The 18,472-nt window shown below is 45.2% G+C and overlaps 2 protein-coding genes across 2 annotated transcripts; one reads left to right on the forward strand and one right to left on the reverse strand.

The window, feature by feature from the left end:
- Window positions 1-11,406: 11,406 nt before the first annotated feature.
- On the reverse strand, window positions 11,407-13,003 carry LOC135715489 (probable cytochrome P450 6a19). The gene is made up of 2 exons (XM_065238754.1): window positions 11,908-13,003; window positions 11,407-11,848 (listed from the first exon to the last, which is right to left on the reverse strand). Exons 1-2 carry the CDS (start codon window positions 12,989-12,991, stop codon window positions 11,433-11,435), a joined length of 1,500 nt encoding a protein of 499 aa, XP_065094826.1. The 5' UTR covers window positions 12,992-13,003; the 3' UTR covers window positions 11,407-11,432.
- A 3,654-nt stretch (window positions 13,004-16,657) lies between these two features.
- On the forward strand, window positions 16,658-18,226 carry LOC135715494 (probable cytochrome P450 6a14). The gene is made up of 2 exons (XM_065238759.1): window positions 16,658-17,750; window positions 17,804-18,226. Exons 1-2 carry the CDS (start codon window positions 16,685-16,687, stop codon window positions 18,223-18,225), a joined length of 1,488 nt encoding a protein of 495 aa, XP_065094831.1. The 5' UTR covers window positions 16,658-16,684; the 3' UTR covers window position 18,226.
- Window positions 18,227-18,472: the final 246 nt, after the last annotated feature.

The following is an 18,472-nucleotide window of genomic DNA, read 5'->3' on the forward strand; positions in this document are numbered from 1 at the left end:
CCGTCGTTGCGTGGCTATGTGGGTTTTGCGTTCGCCTGAGGTAATTATATGGCACTGTGCTCTTTGAATGCAGCAAAACTTGTTATCTTTTTCCTTTTTAACAATAAGAAGGGTACAAGAAGGTAGGATTGACAAGAGACTGCACTGCCCATATTCACATAAGTGTTCCATATGAATTGGCAATCAAGCATAGGTGGGACTGATATGCGATTATCGGCAGTGTCGCTCAGCGATGACTTTTGAACTGAATAATAAATATGGACAGGGTTGGACTGCTCTTTTGTGACTTTTAAATTGCTATTTAATATCGAATTATTACGTTAAATCCAATTGAATAATCAGTTATCCCATCTTAACATAGATTGTTTAGTGCTATTGATCTCAAAATTCAAATTTTAAAATTTTCGCACCGTACACTGTGTGTTTTCGTGAATTGGTCGGCTAATGCTGGGTAATGCGCAATACAGATCCCATTGAGATCACTAGCCTCTTCCCAGCAACTCCTATCCCTACTTCCCCGTGGTACCGGCCGGGAACTGTGAGCAACCTTAGGGAAGATCGGGTAACCAACCCCGGTGGGAACTTTGGTCATAGGTTGAGAGGGAAGGGGGGGGGGGTTTGCTTCGGCAAGCCTGAGCGTCTGTTCTCCAGGAGGAGCGGCTCACAACAGCGTCTGTTCACATGCGGCTGATCTACGTCCGAGTGCCAGTGAAGGACTCTAAGCACAACTGTGCACCCTGGTCCTCCGGAAAGTTAGGGGGTTGGTGTCAGGCCCTGCGAGCCAGCCGTAAAAAAACATTGCAACGGAAAATCAGCAACAGAGGAATACGAACCGAGACCAACGGCAGCGACCCCAGCGACGAAATAGGACTTGCGATTGGAAACTCGGCACGTGGAACTGTCGATCCCTCAATTTCATCGGGAGCACCCGAATACTCGCCAATCTAATGAAGGACCGCGGATTCGGCATCGCTGCCCAAGCCACGACGTCAAGATCATCATAGGAGACCTGAACGCTCAGGTAGTCCAGGAGGAGGAATTCAGACCGACGATTGGAAAGTTCAGCGCCCACCAGCTGACGGACGGGAACGGCCTACGACTCATCGATTTCGCCGCCTCCAAGAACATGGCCATACGTAGCACCTTCTTCCAACACAGCCTCCCCTATCGTTACAACCTGGAGATCACCACAGCAGACGGAATCGCAAATCGACCACGTTCTGATTGATACACGGCACTTCTCCGACATTATCGACGTCAGGACCTATCGTGGCGCTAACATCGACTCTGACCACTACCTGGTGATGGTCAAACTGCGCCCAAAACTTTCCGTCATCAACAATGTACGGTACCGACGCCCGCCACGGTACAACCTAGAGCGACTGAAGCAATCGGATGTCGCCTTAGCATACGCGCAGAATCTCGAGGCAGCGTTGTCAGGAGGGCGAGCTCGATGTGCCCCCTCTAGAGGACTGCTGGAGTACAGTAAAAGCAGCCATCACCGACGCAGCCGAGAGTACGTGGAAAGAAGTCGACGGAATGAATGGTTCGACGAGAAGTGCAGAGCAATTTTGGAGGAGAAGAACGCAACGCGGGCGGTAATGCTGCAGCATGGAACCCGACAGAACGTGGAACGGTATAAACAGAAGCGGAAACAGCAGACTCGCATCTTTCGGGAGAAAAAAACGCCGCCTGGAAGAAGCGGAGTGCGAGGAAATTGAACTGCTGTGTCGTTCCCAAGAAACACGGAAGGTCTACCAGAAGCTCAACGCATCCCGCAACGGCTTCGTGCCGCGAGCCGAAATGTGGATAAGGACGGGAGCCTCTTGACGGACGGACGTGAGGTGATTGAAAGGTGGAAGCAGCACTTCGATGCGCACCTGAATGGCGAGGAGAACGTAGGCACGGGAGACCAGCGAAATGGAGGAAACGACTACGTCAGTGCAGCAGAGAACAGAACTGACCCAACTCCCACGCCGAGGGAAGTTAAGGACTCCATTCAGCAGCTCAAAAACAACAAAGCAGCTGGTAAGGATGGTATCGCAGCCGAACTCATCAAAATGGGCCCAGAAAAGTTGGCCACTGTAGAATCCAAAGGGAAGACAGGGAATGGCTTTCTCAAATAATCACAACTAACAATTATTATACGTTCAATATCCACACTTTATTACACGTCCGTACACCACGGTGATAGCAACTCTCCTGCCCCCAGTATACTACTTCGTTGTTCTCCTAGCTCTTTCCTCTCTCGAGTTACTACTCTCTCTCTCTTCTTCGTGCTCTCCTCCAGGGAGGTAGCCATAACTGATATTATTAACTCTACATCCCTCACCTTGTCCGATATGAACTGTAACAATTTATTGATCGTAAGCAGAATGAAAACAAAAAAAATAGACATATCTTCTATCTAAATCTTTCCGGCAGCTTTCTGTTACGAATAGGACGTTTCAACTGTTCTGATGTCTTATCTCCACCCACCGACTCCTCTGCAACCCGTTTTTCAATCCTCCTCGGCTGTGATGTTTCTCCTTCATCGGTAGACTTGTTTGAACCTGCCAAAGAGTCTGGAACACCGACGTTCGAAGCAGGCCATTTTTTCAAGTGGGTAACAGATCGGCGATACATTACACCATCTTCATTTACAACAATAGTATCATTTCCGGTTTTCTTTATGACGGTGAACTTCTCAAGACGAAATTTTGGCTCCAGCTTTCCAGTTTCGTAGTTTCTCAACATCACTACATCACCAATGTTAATTTCGGATGTCCTTGCATGTCTTCTACCATCAGCGTAAAGTTTTCCTTTTAACTTTTTGATTGCATCATTTTCCCGAACACTTTCTTCACGATTCCAGTTTGCATCCGTTCTCAAACTTGGCAATAGATCCTTTACCGGCCGTCCCATGAGTAACTCCATGGGAGCTTTATCTGTGATAGAATGAGGACTCGTGTTATACATGTGGACGTAATCCTTAACCGCCCTACGCCAATCAGTATTAGTCGCCTTCGCAATCCGTAGAGCTCTGAGAATCCCTTGATTCTGCCTTTCTACTAACCCATTCATCTGAGGCCAATATGGGATTGTACGGACCAACCTGATGTTTTTACTTCGGCAGTACTCTGCAAATTCCTCACCTGAAAACGGTGGTCCGTTGTCGCTTCGGATAGTTTCCGGATACGATTGTTCATTGAAGATTGTTTCAAGAGCATCAATAGTTTTTCTGGCGTTGGTACCTTTCATTTCTACAACTTTAAGATATCTGCTGAAATAATCCACGAGAACAAGGAACGTTGTGCAATCCTTGGCGGAAAAAAAATCAATGGCAACCTCTTGCCAAGCACGATCTGGCATCTCTTTCCGCAGCATGGGTTCTGGTGGATGTTGTCTACTTACGGCTGCACATCCTGCACACTCTTGAATCATAGTGCCGACATCCTTGTCCATGCACGGCCACCATATTCTCTCTCGTAAGATTCTACGCATTGTAACTACTCCTGGATGACCCCTATGAGCGATTTCTAATGCCCTTTGCCTCAACATGGCCGGAAGCACTATTCTGTCGTCCCTAACAACAATGCCATCTTTCTCACCAAGCTCTTTATCAAAGGCCTGATAACGAATTAGTTCATTAGGCCAGTTTCCGGTCTCAAGAGCATTGATAACTGCTTGGAGAACCTGGTCATTTTTCGTTGCGACTTTGATTTCATCCAACGTGATAGCCATAAGTTCATCTCCAACCGCTAACAAAAAATGCTCTGAGTCTTCGTCAAAAGCATCATTCGATTGATCACACAATCTTGAAAGAATGTCCGAAATGTTTTCGAAACCAGGAATATGTTTTATTTCAAAATCATATGGTTGTAGCCTCAACGCCCAACCTTCCGCTCTTGAACATGCCCTTCTTCCATCTCGGTACTTTCCTCCATAGATATATTCCAATGTCTTGTGGTCCGTGAAAATCTTAAACCGAAGGCCAAACAGGTAAAGGTAAAATTTCTCAACTGCCCAAACTACTGCTAGGGCTTCTCTCTGAGTCTGGGGATAAATCCTTTCGGTAGCAGTCAAACCTTTTGAAGCAAATGATATGATCCTAGGGATATTTGATTTATCTCTTTGAACCAACACTGATCCCAAACCCACAGATGAAGCATCCACATAAAGCTCAGTAACATCTTTAGGATCATAAAATCCTAACTTTCGAACGTTGGAAGACAACTCGTTCCTCAAATCATCGAAGGCTGCCAGCTGACTGTTACCAAATTCAATAACATCACCACGAACAAATTGTCGCAGGGGTTCCGTACGTGTCGACAGATTAGGAATGAAATGACCAACAAAATTGATAAGTCCCAAGAAACTTCTGACTTCTTCTTTTGTCTCGGGTTGCCGAAAATGTTTAATGGCAGAGATTTTGTCATCTGACGGACTTATTCCTGATGAGCTAACTTTGAACCCTAGAATCTCAAGTTCTTCAACACCAATAATGCACTTGCTCTCGTTTAATCTAGCACTGTTGTTCTTCAGTACTGACAAAACTTCCTCCAGCCTTGAATCGTGCTCCTCACGAGTTCTACCTGATACTACAATATCGTCAATGTACACGATTACACCTTCAATTCCTGCCAACATTTCCGTCATAATCCTCTGATAAATTTCTGGGGCGCAGTTTATGCCAAACATAAGCCTTTTAAATCGCATCAATCCCCTACTTGTCATAAACGTGGTGATTCCTCGTGATTCCGGATGCAGCTCAACATGATGGAATGCAGACATGATATCCAATCTTGAAAACACCGTTGATCCTCGGAGCTTATTCAAAAACGTTTCGATCACCGGCAAGGGGTAATGCTCCCTTTGGATCGCTTCATTGGGTTACTTCATATTTATGCACAGTCGAACATCATTACATCCCTTAGGAACAACCACCATCGGAGAAATCCACTCTGGTGGTCCGTCCACAGGCTCAATAACGTCACTGCGAAGCATTTCCAAAATTTTCTCATCGACTTTTTCTTCCATTGGACCAGGTATTCTTAGGTAAGCAATTTTCCTGGGAGGTACCCTTTTATCAATTGAAAGCTTCAGTTGTATATGCGGAAACTTTGGAAACGGCTCTGTAGCTGGTTCAATGTGCTGAATGTCTAGCCCAACCTTAAGAACCTTCAAGGTCTCGGCAGTGTGCTTGCTCAAAAGACACTTCCTGGCTCCTTCTATGACAAAAAATTCTGCGTAACTCTTCGGTTTTGAAGAATTTATGGAAATCCATGCTTCAAATATCATCGAAACGCGGAGTGGTTGATCACTCGCATAAGCTTTAAACTGGCGATCACATTGAAATTTCTTTTTGAAAATAGCAGCTTCGTTCGTTTTCAATAAGTTCCAGACTTCCTCAGTTACTGTATTAATGGCCGCTCCGGAATCAATAAGAAAGTCAACCGCAACCTTATCAATGAAACATTTTATTACACCAGTATTCGATGGTTGCTCTGTTACCTATTGAAGTTATTTGAAAATCAGTCATTTTATTGAGTTATATAAGCAAAAAAAAAACGATTCTACGATCCCTCAAAATAACATACGTTTCAACAAGAATAAAACAAAGTAATATCAAATGAATAAAATTAAGAAATAATCACTCTACCTTAGAGATATCTTCCGATTCTGGACGACGAGGCAGATCTTCAATCCATTCACCTTCCGGACCCAAAGAATTGGCTTCCTCCACTGAGCGCTTCCAGACATACCGATCCTTCGACTGCGGCTTTTGTGTAGCTTTACACTTCCTAGCATAATGACCAGTTTTCCCACATCGATTGCAGCGAGCGTTTCTAGCAGAACAGTTACGTGAATCATCATCATGATTGAGTGAACCGCAGCGACCACATCCAGAGCCATAACTTCTAACGTACCCTCTTCCCGGTACACTACGCCCAGAAGCAAATTTAAAGGGTCGACGATTCATTCCCCGGAAATTTGATCCTCGATTCCACTCTTGCTTCACTGTCGCTACTGTGCTTCTGGTTTCTTCCTCTCTGAATGCCTTAGATTTTTCTTTCTGCTTCACCAATACTTCCCGGTTAAACGCATAGTTGGTTAATTCGTCCAAGTTCATCATGTTTTCTAGACCCTTATCTCTGACCTTTTCGTCTCGGGCACCCATGGTAATTTGCTGCAAGATTTCGGTTTCCTCACGATCTTTGAAATCACAGCGAGCCGCTTGCATGCGGAGTTTCAAAACAAAATTATTGAATGACTCGTCACTTGACTGTTTCAATGATCTGAACAATTCAAGCTGTACTCGATCATTCCGCTTCCCAACAAAAAACTTATCCAATCGCTTGATAGCGTTGTCATATTCAGGAGTCTCCACAGGCAGGTACGGAACCTTTACTGGTTCCGGATGAATTTCACTCTGTACGGCCCCAAGATTGTAATAAATCCGTTGGAGTCCCCGACCACCGAGAGTCAAAAGCAAAATCAATTTTTCGTGTTGAGAAGAAACGCTTCTCAACTCCAACAAAAGGTTGAAAGCTCTACGCCATTCTTCCCATTCTTTTTGTAAGCCTTGGGAATCAACTGCATCATTGAATGGCTCCAGTGGCCAAAATGTTTTGTCCATTGTGTTTGTCTGTAATATGAATCAGATAATGCCACCAATTACTACTACAAAAGTTCATTTAATTCTCGATTTAACTTGATATCCTAAATTCCCATAGTATATGTGATTTTTAATCTCAAAATAATAAGTTTGCAATATAAATACATCTATCATAACAAAAGATCCGTACATGTAGACTCCATCCTCATCGATGATATTTCAGTTTGAATTAATTCTGTATTTCCTCACCTGCATACGCTCACGGCGTGATACTGCAGCATAAATACACACACATCCAAATAATTTTATTTCAATCTTTTCCACACGCAACTCTGAATGTATGTCACAGAATCATTTGTATTTGCCCTGTCGTTAAACTCACAATCATCAATTTACGCATCACATTTGCATTTATCTCACACACACACACACGCATACCAAGCATAATTTTAATGAGCTTCGTGGGTTCCTATACACACTGCTATCTGGTTGTATTTGAGTCATCAGCAGTCATTGCATTATGTATCATGCGGTTCTGCATAGGGATACTCTCTTTCATTTATTGATTCTAATTTCCAACATGAGTTTGAAAACATCGCAACTCTAGTAATGAATATATAGACTTAGGAGGAACTCTCACAAATTTCACTTTTTCATGCCCTTCAGCCATCATCGCTGGACTAGCAATCATCACATCTGAGCACTTGAACAGGACTCGCTCTATTTTCCTTGCTCTACAGCCATCATCGCTGGACTAGCAATCATAATGATGGTGCACTCCGCACGAACTCACACTTCTTCGTTTTTTTTTGCCACACACACTTCAGCCATCAACGCTGCACTAGCAATCATCACATATGAGCGCTTCAACAGGGCTCGCTCTGTTTTCTTTCCTCTACAGTCATCTTCACTGGACTAGCAATCATCACGATGGTGTACCTACTTCGTACGGATACACACTTTCGTTTTTTCCATGCTCTTCAGCCATCAACGCTGGACTAGCAATCATCACATCTGAGTGCTGCAACAGGGCTCACTCTCTTTTTTTTTTTACTCTACAGCAATCATCGCTGGACTAGCAATCATCACATCTGAGCGCTTCAACAGGGCTCGTTTTCTTTTTCTTACTCTACAGCAATCATCGCTGGTCTAGCAATTATCACGATGCTACACTTCGTACGGACTCGCACTTCTTCATTTTTTCCTATGCTCTTCAGCCATCAACACTGGACTAGCAATCATCGCATCTGAGCGCTTCGACTCTCGCTCTCTTTTTCTTGCTCTACAGCCATCTTCGCTGGACTAGCAATCATCATCGTGCGCGTCATATGGGCTGGCACTTTTTCGTTCCTCTTCGTTTCTGTAGTCATCACACTCACAAATTCATTTTGTTCTACCTGGTCTACAGCTTTTACCACTGGTCTAGGAACTATTTCACTATGAACTCATGAAAAAAAAAACTCACTCATTTTCAATCAATCATTTATACAATCGCAACTATGAGCTTCAACCGGGCTCGCTATAATTTCCTACTCAAAATAGTTTAATTTAGTGACGCACAATTACAAGCCGCCATTTTCTTTCCAGTGTCTCAGTCCAATTTCATGGATCTAAAGGAAAAAAAAACCTATTTTCCAAAGAAACTCACCTTTTTCGATGCTACCGGCTGCGCCAATTGTAGAATCCAAAGGGAAGACAGGGAATGGCTTTCTCAAATAATCACAACTAACAATTATTATACGTTCAATATCCACACTTTATTACACGTCCGTACACCACGGTGATAGCAACTCTCCTGCCCCCAGTATACTACTTCGTTGTTCTCCTAGCTCTTTCCTCTCTCGAGTTACTACTCTCTCTCTCTTCTTCGTGCTCTCCTCCAGGGAGGTAGCCATAACTGATATTATTAACTCTACAGCCACCTGCCTGCACCGGATGATAGTCAGGATCTGGGAAACAGAACAGCTACCGGAGGAGTGGAAGGAGGGGGTAATCTGCCCCATTCAGAAGAAAGGCGACCATTTGGAATGTGAGAACTTCAGAGCGATCACCATTTTGAATGCCGCCAACAAAGTGCTATCCCAGATCATCTTCCGTCGTCTATCACCTAAAATGACCGAGTTCGTGGGAAGTTATCAAGCCGGCTTCATTGACGGCCGATCGACAACGGACCAGATCTTCACCGTACGGCAAATCCTCCAGAAATGCCGTGAATACCAGGCCCCAACGCATCATTTGTTCATCGACTTTAAGGCAGCATACGACAGTATCGACCGTTCAGAGCTATGGAAAATCATGGACGAGAACGGCTTTCCTGGGAAGCTGATCAGACTTATCAAAGCAACGATGGACGGTGTTCAAAACTGCGTAAGGGTTTCGGGTGAACTATCCAGTTCATTCGAATCTCGCCGGGGACTGCGACAAGGTGACGGACTCTCATGCCTACTCTTCAACATTGCTCTAGAAAGTGTAATGCGACGAGCCGGGCTCAACAGCCGGGGTACGATTTTCACGAAATCCGGTCAATTTGTGTGCTTTGCGGACGACATGGACATTATCGCAAGAACATTTGGAACGGTGGCAGAACTATACACCCGCCTAAAACACGAAGCAGCAAAGGTCGGACTGGTGGTGAGTGCGTCAAAAACAAAGTACAGGTTAGTAGGCGGAACCGAACATGACAGGATTCGTCTAGGAAGTAATGTCACGATAGACGGGGATACTTTCGAGGTAGTGGAGGAATTCGTTTACCTTGGATCCTTAATGACGGCTGACAACAATGTGAGTCGTGAAATACGAAGGCGCATCATCAGTGGAAGTCGTGCCTACTACGGGCTCCAGAAGAAACTACGGTCAAAAAAGATTCACCCCGCACCAAATGTACCATGTACAGAACGCTAATAAGACCGGTGCACCGCGGTGGTCCTCTATGGACACGAGACATGGACTATGCTCCAGGAGGACCTGCAAGCACTCGGAGTTTTCGAGCGACGTGTGCTAAGGACAATCTTCGGCGGTGTGCAGGAGAACGGTGAGTGGCGGCGAAGAATGAACCACGAGCTCGCTGCACTCTACGGTGAACCCAGCATCCAGAAGGTGACCAAAGCCGGAAGGATGCGGTGGGCAGGGCATGTTGCAAGAATGCCGGACAACAACCCTGCAAAGTTGGTGTTCGCTACTGATCCGGTTGGCACAAGAAGGCGTGGAGCGCAGAGAGCACGATGGGCGGACCAGGTAGAGTGTGATCTAGCGAGCATTGGGCATGACCGAGGATGGAGAGCGGCAGCCGCAAACCGAGTATTGTGGCGTACTATTGTTGATTATGTCTTATCTTAAATGTGATGTTGTACAAATAAATGTATGTATGTACTCTGTGTTTTCATTGAAAATACACTTGAGAGCGCTCTATGATTTTTTTTTAAATTTTTAAGTGTGAAGCTAGAAAATTTAACCGAAGATTGAAGTTTTTAGAAGCTTTTGAATGAGGTTATTTTTTTGATATTTAAGTTTAAATCACTGTTGTCACAGGAGTGAAAATCGCTCTTCAAAATTTCGGTGATGTATATAGCAAACTCCAAATTTGCGTTAGGTTTGATTTTAGCTAGAAGTGTTTTATTTTTAGTTAATATTAAGGTATGACTTCGTTACTTCATTTACAAATTTTATTCCTTTTAACGTGTTCGGTTCACTCTGTAGTCTGTATGTTTGTTGTTCGTTTAGTATCTATGTTCAGTTAATTTATAGTGGCCCTTCTTACGAGTGTCACTTCCCGGTGAAAACGAAGTGAAGCGACAAGTACAACTTATCACTTACGGTGAAGTGATTCCCATTTGATTGACTTGGCAATCACTTCACCATTAGTGACAAGTGGTCACTTCACTTCGTTTTCACCGTGAAGTGACATCGGTTATAAGGGCCAGTAATTAGTTCATAGATAAGATCATTAGAATCTTAATTATCATACAACTCATTTCAATAATACTAACAATTTTAATTCACTGAGTAACTATTAACTATCAAATAAGTCTACACCGAACTATATATTTTGTGCTATTGTTCACATTAAGCTTTTACTGTCCATTTCCTAAATTGTAAATTGACAGGTCCACTTAACGTCATCTTCTTTACCATTCCGTTACATTCTGTTTTGAAGCGGCACTGCAGCGCAAGATGTGTGTTGACTAGCTGGACAATTTTGCAAACAATCATTGTTTTAAATTTTTATCCCAAAATTTCATGATTTATTTTACCGCGTAAATTATTCGAAGTGACATGTTCAAGTTATAGTTTGGTGAAACATTTCGAATACGCCATTTTGAAGTTTATTGCGAGATTCAAAGCGGATAAATTGTAGCTCAAATGTGAATGATTGACTATATTTATCAATTATGCAAAGAAGTGGAAGTGCTCTATATCGATCAACTTTGTAATCGCTCACTCATTCACGCTGGAAGAAATAAATATCTGATTATTTGCCAGTCTTCTAGCTGTGTTGTCTTTATGATGAGACTTAGTTTTTTTTTTGTTGAACAAGCATCCTGAATAAAAAAATCAAAAACAAGGAATTCGAAAGATTTATAAAAAAAAAAACACTGGAAATGCAACCGATATTAATTGTAAACCTTTGTTTATTATCTTACTATAATCCTTATCGTATCTTACAACCTAACTGAAAACTCTATCAAAAGCCTTCCTTTCACTTGAAAGATTTCGAGAACAAGTCAGCATCCGTTGAGCAGTACTAGACTCATCCGACCCATGAATCTAGTAATGCTGACCCATGACTCTAGTATTGCCCATCGCGCAAAATTGCAACACCTCACTCCCATCCATTCTACAGCTTCTCAATATTCAGCCACAGCCCCCCTTCGGAAGCGAGAATCGTACTGTTTGCCATAATCTTCAACGGACTTGGCGTTTTCGACGACAAGGTAAAGCGGAAATATTTCAACAGGTACGCCAATCCAACACGGGCTTGCATCATTCCAAAGCGAAGACCTATGCACATTCGGGGACCTTCACCGAAGGGAACGAATGCCATCTGGTGACGTTTGGTCGTTGCTTCCGGGCTGAACCGATCCGGGTCGAACTTTTCCGGTTCCGGATAGTACTGCGAATCGTGGTGGATGGCATACACCGGCAGGAGTACGCGGTAGCCTTGTTCCAGGGTGACGTTCATATCCGGGACGTGGTACGGCTTGGTTACGTTCCGTAGGATGTTTGGCAAAGGCGGGTACTTGCGGAGAGATTCTGCGGAAATGATAATTTAATTTATTTTTTTCATATCGAAATGACTGTTTTCAACTTACCATTTATACAATTTTCGATGTATCTCATTTCGTGCACCGCTTCGTAGCTCATTGAGCCATGTTTGGCAAACAATTCTTCTACATTTTGCCGAGCTTTGTCCTGAAGTTCTTGGTTTATGGCCAGCTCATACAAACAGAAAGACATCGCCGTGGAGGACGTTTCGAAGCCAGCAACGAAGAATACAAACGATTGTGCTGCGATCTCGTTGAACGTCAATCCTCCCTGCTGACTCGAACCCCCTTCCTCGATGGGCACCGCATTCTTCAACTTGATCAGCAAGTCCATGAAGTCATTTCGCTGGACATTCGTCCGCTCACGGTACTCGATCGTGTCTCGCACTGCATTCATAAAAAAGTTAGCCACCTCCGGATCGGAAAGCCTCACTCCAAGCACCTTGGCCAAATCTCTAAACGTTATACTCAGAATCCTCCGCAGGAACCCCATCGGAGTTGTGCTCAAGATTTTTCTTCCCATTTCCCTAAACTTCGCCTTAGGATCTTTCAAACTGTTACACTCCAGCCCAAAAGCACAGCTTCCAATCACATCCGTCGTGAATCGTGCCAAAAAATCCTTCATCTCGATTTCACCTCCCTTTGCCACCTCGTTCTCCATACAATTCCGGAACTCTTCAGCTACTGCGGTTATCGTAGGGAACATCATTTTCATCTTACCGGAAGTGAATGTTGGCGTCAGCTTGGTCCTTAGATTCTTCCACTTGGTGCCCTCCATCGTGACCAAATGGGTCGTAATTGGATCCGCCTTTTCGTTGCTGTATACTCCTCGATCGTGAAAGTATTGAAAGTCCTTCACAAACACATCTTTGGCAAAGTCCAAATCCAGAATTATCACCGCCGGGTTAACGAAGAAGAACATTCCTCCCAACTTGGCTCCCGTAGTGGCCTTCAATGTTGAGTACACCTCCTGAGCCATCTTTCCAAAATGGTATTTGTTCAAGCCATTCAGATTTCCGTACGGGAAGGTGGGCTCAATGTACGGTACACCTCGTTGCTTCCAGTAGGAAAATCTCCGGTTGACCCAGAAGTAGGTCAACGTGACCACGGTCAATAGTAGGTAGAACCACATGCTTTTGCTGTTGCGACTGTGGATTAACGTAGCTCACTCGGCGCTGGTGCTGTCCTAATGTGACGAATGTGCTAATTGAACGAGCTCTTTTATCACACCCGTCGGTGGGGGTGAAATATGAAGCCGAAGTGGGTTTCAGATAACTATTCGCTGATTGTACATATAGTGCCAAATAGAGATTGTTATTATCTGGCGGGTGTGTCACTCCGTCGCAGTTCAGAAGCATTGGAGGAGGAAGGTGTTTGGTGGTGACTCAGTTTCAACTGATAACGGAGATTTCATGCCTTGTAATGGTGGGTTTGCAATTTGTGTTGGGTATGAATCGTCATTTCACGCTGAAAACAAGTGGCTTCTATTCGTTACAAAACAGTAATTATATTGAACTTAGTTGAAAACAGTAATTATATTGAACTTAGTTGTAAACATGGTATTTCAACATATGTCTGTCTGTCTGTCTGTCTGTCTGTCTGTCTGTCTGTCTGTCTGTCTGTCTGTCTGTCTGTCTGTCTGTCTGTCTGTCTGTCTGTCTGTCTGTCTGTCTGTCTGTCTGTCTGTCTGTCTGTCTGTCTGTCTGTCTGTCTGTCTGTCTGTCTGTCTGTCTGTCTGTCTGTCTGTCTGTCTGTCTGTCTGTCTGTCTGTCTGTCTGTCTGTCTGTCTGTCTGTCTGTCTGTCTGTCTGTCTGTCTGTCTGTCTGTCTGTCTGTCTGTCTGTCTGTCTGTCTGTCTGTCTGTCTGTCTGTCTGTCTGTCTGTCTGTCTGTCTGTCTGTCTGTCTGTCTGTCTGTCTGTCTGTCTGTCTGTCTGTCTGTCTGTCTGTCTGTCTGTCTGTCTGTCTGTCTGTCTGTCTGTCTGTCTGTCTGTCTGTCTGTCTGTCTGTCTGTCTGTCTGTCTGTCTGTCTGTCTGTCTGTCTGTCTGTCTGTCTGTCTGTCTGTCTGTCTGTCTGTCTGTCTGTCTGTCTGTCTGTCTGTCTGTCTGTCTGTCTGTCTGTCTGTCTGTCTGTCTGTCTGTCTGTCTGTCTGTCTGTCTGTCTGTCTGTCTGTCTGTCTGTCTGTCTGTCTGTCTGTCTGTCTGTCTGTCTGTCTGTCTGTCTGTCTGTCTGTCTGTCTGTCTGTCTGTCTGTCTGTCTGTCTGTCTGTCTGTCTGTCTGTCTGTCTGTCTGTCTGTCTGTCTGTCTGTCTGTCTGTCTGTCTGTCTGTCTGTCTGTCTGTCTGTCTGTCTGTCTGTCTGTCTGTCTGTCTGTCTGTCTGTCTGTCTGTCTGTCTGTCTGTCTGTCTGTCTGTCTGTCTGTCTGTCTGTCTGTCTGTCTGTCTGTCTGTCTGTCTGTCTGTCTGTCTGTCTGTCTGTCTGTCTGTCTGTCTGTCTGTCTGTCTGTCTGTCTGTCTGTCTGTCTGTCTGTCTGTCTGTCTGTCTGTCTGTCTGTCTGTCTGTCTGTCTGTCTGTCTGTCTGTCTGTCTGTCTGTCTGTCTGTCTGTCTGTCTGTCTGTCTGTCTGTCTGTCTGTCTGTCTGTCTGTCTGTCTGTCTGTCTGTCTGTCTGTCTGTCTGTCTGTCTGTCTGTCTGTCTGTCTGTCTGTCTGTCTGTCTGTCTGTCTGTCTGTCTGTCTGTCTGTCTGTCTGTCTGTCTGTCTGTCTGTCTGTCTGTCTGTCTGTCTGTCTGTCTGTCTGTCTGTCTGTCTGTCTGTCTGTCTGTCTGTCTGTCTGTCTGTCTGTCTGTCTGTCTGTCTGTCTGTCTGTCTGTCTGTCTGTCTGTCTGTCTGTCTGTCTGTCTGTCTGTCTGTCTGTCTGTCTGTCTGTCTGTCTGTCTGTCTGTCTGTCTGTCTGTCTGTCTGTCTGTCTGTCTGTCTGTCTGTCTGTCTGTCTGTCTGTCTGTCTGTCTGTCTGTCTGTCTGTCTGTCTGTCTGTCTGTCTGTCTGTCTGTCTGTCTGTCTGTCTGTCTGTCTGTCTGTCTGTCTGTCTGTCTGTCTGTCTGTCTGTCTGTCTGTCTGTCTGTCTGTCTGTCTGTCTGTCTGTCTGTCTGTCTGTCTGTCTGTCTGTCTGTCTGTCTGTCTGTCTGTCTGTCTGTCTGTCTGTCTGTCTGTCTGTCTGTCTGTCTGTCTGTCTGTCTGTCTGTCTGTCTGTCTGTCTGTCTGTCTGTCTGTCTGTCTGTCTGTCTGTCTGTCTGTCTGTCTGTCTGTCTGTCTGTCTGTCTGTCTGTCTGTCTGTCTGTCTGTCTGTCTGTCTGTCTGTCTGTCTGTCTGTCTGTCTGTCTGTCTGTCTGTCTGTCTGTCTGTCTGTCTGTCTGTCTGTCTGTCTGTCTGTCTGTCTGTCTGTCTGTCTGTCTGTCTGTCTGTCTGTCTGTCTGTCTGTCTGTCTGTCTGTCTGTCTGTCTGTCTGTCTGTCTGTCTGTCTGTCTGTCTGTCTGTCTGTCTGTCTGTCTGTCTGTCTGTCTGTCTGTCTGTCTGTCTGTCTGTCTGTCTGTCTGTCTGTCTGTCTGTCTGTCTGTCTGTCTGTCTGTCTGTCTGTCTGTCTGTCTGTCTGTCTGTCTGTCTGTCTGTCTGTCTGTCTGTCTGTCTGTCTGTCTGTCTGTCTGTCTGTCTGTCTGTCTGTCTGTCTGTCTGTCTGTCTGTCTGTCTGTCTGTCTGTCTGTCTGTCTGTCTGTCTGTCTGTCTGTCTGTCTGTCTGTCTGTCTGTCTGTCTGTCTGTCTGTCTGTCTGTCTGTCTGTCTGTCTGTCTGTCTGTCTGTCTGTCTGTCTGTCTGTCTGTCTGTCTGTCTGTCTGTCTGTCTGTCTGTCTGTCTGTCTGTCTGTCTGTCTGTCTGTCTGTCTGTCTGTCTGTCTGTCTGTCTGTCTGTCTGTCTGTCTGTCTGTCTGTCTGTCTGGGCTCGTCTCTTATGAGATCCTACGTTGCCCGTTCCTTAAAGGTATCGTAAAGGCCCACTTCCCATCCGAAGGAAGGCGTGATCAGAGATGTTATGCCTCAGAACATCCCGGCGGCGCCGACTGGGATTGAACCCAGGCCTGCTGGGGTGAGAGGTAATCACGCTTACCACTACACCACCGGCGCCGTTATTCATACTACTTATTCCGCACTGTATTCGGCCCTTCACCATTTCTATGATCCCAGATCCCAGATCCCATTCCCTGATCAAAAGCTGGCACTTGGCGTCTTAATTTGAGTTTTGAATTCTCACCAATTTCAACCGCCTGAGGAAATAAACCGGCCTCTGTACACATCAGTTGATCTCGTTCATATCGCAGCGATACGATAACGAACTTCGCCTGTCGAATGATTTGCAAAATTTCAGTCTATACATTAAATCACCCTGGATTGATTCATTCAACAGACGCAATTATTTTCCTTCATTGATAGTACCTACCTCAACCGGTTTTAACCAGATTTTGAAGGAAAATGTCAACCACCATTATCCATTATCCGAGATTGAGGAGGCATACTTCTGTTATCATTCTTATGTTTTTCAGCCACACCGTCAAGAGTTTAACGAAAGGGGTGTGTGTGCGTGGACGCCTCAATGCTTTTGGTACATCTCCAAATGTCGCGGAATCATTTTATGACGAATTTACGCTTACCCAGACTGACATCATAGAGGTATGCGAGGGTAATAGCTCTACGGATGGCGCAATATATTCACTTGTTCACCTGAGAGAGCCATCAGTTCAAATTGAAATTCCGGTAAACAAGCAACCAGGTGTAATCAAAATGTGGTTCTATCTAATCGCATTGGCGATGACCTTGGCGGTGGTCTGGGTGCGCAAGCGGTATTCCTACTGGAAAGATCGAGGAATTCCGTACGTGGAACCAAGCTTCCCGGCGGGTAACATCCGTGGAATGGGACGTACGAAGCATCTTTCGGCCCAAATGCAAAGCTGCTACCAGGAACTTAAGGGACAAGGGCCAGTCGGTGGTATCTTTTTCTTTATCAACCCGGTAGCCATAGCATTGGATTTGGAGTTCATCAAGACTGCTTTGGTGAAAGATTTCCAGTACTTCCATGATCGATCGGTTTACTACAACGAAAAAGACGATCCCCTTTCTGCACATCTCTTCACGATGGAGGGTACCAAGTGGAAGAATCTGCGGGCCAAGTTGACTCCGACGTTCACTTCGGGGAAGATGAAAATGATGTTCCCGACCATCATTGGAGTGGCTGACGAGTTCCAAAAGCTCATGAGTAAGGAAGTTGCAACCAACGGTGAAATCGAGATGAAGGAGATTCTTGCACGATTCACAACCGATGTGATTGGTAGCTGCGCATTTGGGTTGGAGTGCAACAGTTTGCACGATCCGGACGCTCAGTTCAGACGAATGGGCAAGAAGATATTCTCGTTTGCCAACGGAAGGTTTATAAAAGCCGTGCTAGCGCAGCAGTTCCGTTCCTTGGCCCGCACGCTTCGCATCTCTCTTGTTGATACGGAAGTTTCGGAGTTTTTCATGAACGCAGTGAAAGACACTGTCAAATTTCGGGAGGAGAACAAAATTGAACGCAACGACTTTATGAGTTTGCTGATGAAGCTAAAGAATGACGATACTGCAAATGGAATGGAGGCTTTAACAATCGAGCAAATTGCTGCCCAGGCGTTCGTGTTTTTCTTGGCTGGTTTCGAAACGTCTTCCACCACGATGTCGTATTGTTTGTACGAGCTAGCACAGAGTGCCGAACTTCAAGACAAGGCACGCAAAAATGTCTTAGACTCAATCAAGAAGCATGGATCCTTGACCTACGAAGCAATGCAGGATATGCACTACATCGACCAGTGCATCAACGGTAAGAGAAATTCATTGCAATTAATACCTCAATTGAACCCTTTTCGCTTTCAGAATCCCTTCGCAAATACCCCGTGGTATCCAGCCTGACTCGTTCCGTATCCAAGGACTACAAACTTCCCAACAGCAGCGTCATCCTGCCGCAAGGAACCACTCTAATCATCCCCGTTTACGCCCTTCACCACGATCCGGAATACTACTCCGATCCGGAACGGTACGACCCGGATCGTTTCACAAAGGACCAGGTGGCCAAACGGAACCCGTACTGCTTCATACCGTTCGGCGAAGGTCCCCGTAATTGCATCGGTTTGCGCTTCGGAATGATGCAGGCTCGGGTTGGGTTGGCGTATCTGCTGAAGGACTACCGCTTTACATTGTCCAGCAAGACGCCGGTGCCGGTGAAAATCTCCCCCCGAAGCCCGGTTCTCTCGTCCGAAGGTGGACTGTGGTTGCAAGTGGAGAAGATAGTGAGTTGAATTGAGGCGCCGCTGGTGGGTGTCATCTGGTGCTGGAGCTAATTGCAGGTTGTAACGTATACTATACCGGGGAATGTTAGTTTCCATTACGGGTTTGTAAGAGAGAGAGAGATATGCAACGTGGAGGCATGAAAATTGCGTATAAGATAAGAATGTGTTGTTTTGAAAAATGCTGCTTGTCGTTTGATTTGGGTGTAGTGTATTTAGTGGGTACCGATGAGAATAAATGTAATTGCCGTTAATGAAA

Source organism: Ochlerotatus camptorhynchus, unplaced genomic scaffold, assembly GCF_037179485.1.
Source record: "Ochlerotatus camptorhynchus isolate MF236.1 unplaced genomic scaffold, CSIRO-AGI_Acam_v1.1 ptg000933l, whole genome shotgun sequence".
Lineage (NCBI taxonomy): Eukaryota > Metazoa > Arthropoda > Insecta > Diptera > Culicidae > Ochlerotatus > Ochlerotatus camptorhynchus.

Coding starts and splice junctions, on each gene's coding strand:
- LOC135715489 (XM_065238754.1), bottom strand. CDS start 12,991: ATGTGGTTCTACCTACTATTGACCGTGGTCACGTTGACCTACTTCTGG. Junction 11,849..11,907: donor CATCGAAAATTGTATAAATG/GTAAGTTGAAAA, acceptor TCATTTCCGCAG/AATCTCTCCGCAAGTACCCG.
- LOC135715494 (XM_065238759.1), top strand. CDS start 16,685: ATGTGGTTCTATCTAATCGCATTGGCGATGACCTTGGCGGTGGTCTGG. Junction 17,751..17,803: donor CATCGACCAGTGCATCAACG/GTAAGAGAAATT, acceptor TTTCGCTTTCAG/AATCCCTTCGCAAATACCCC.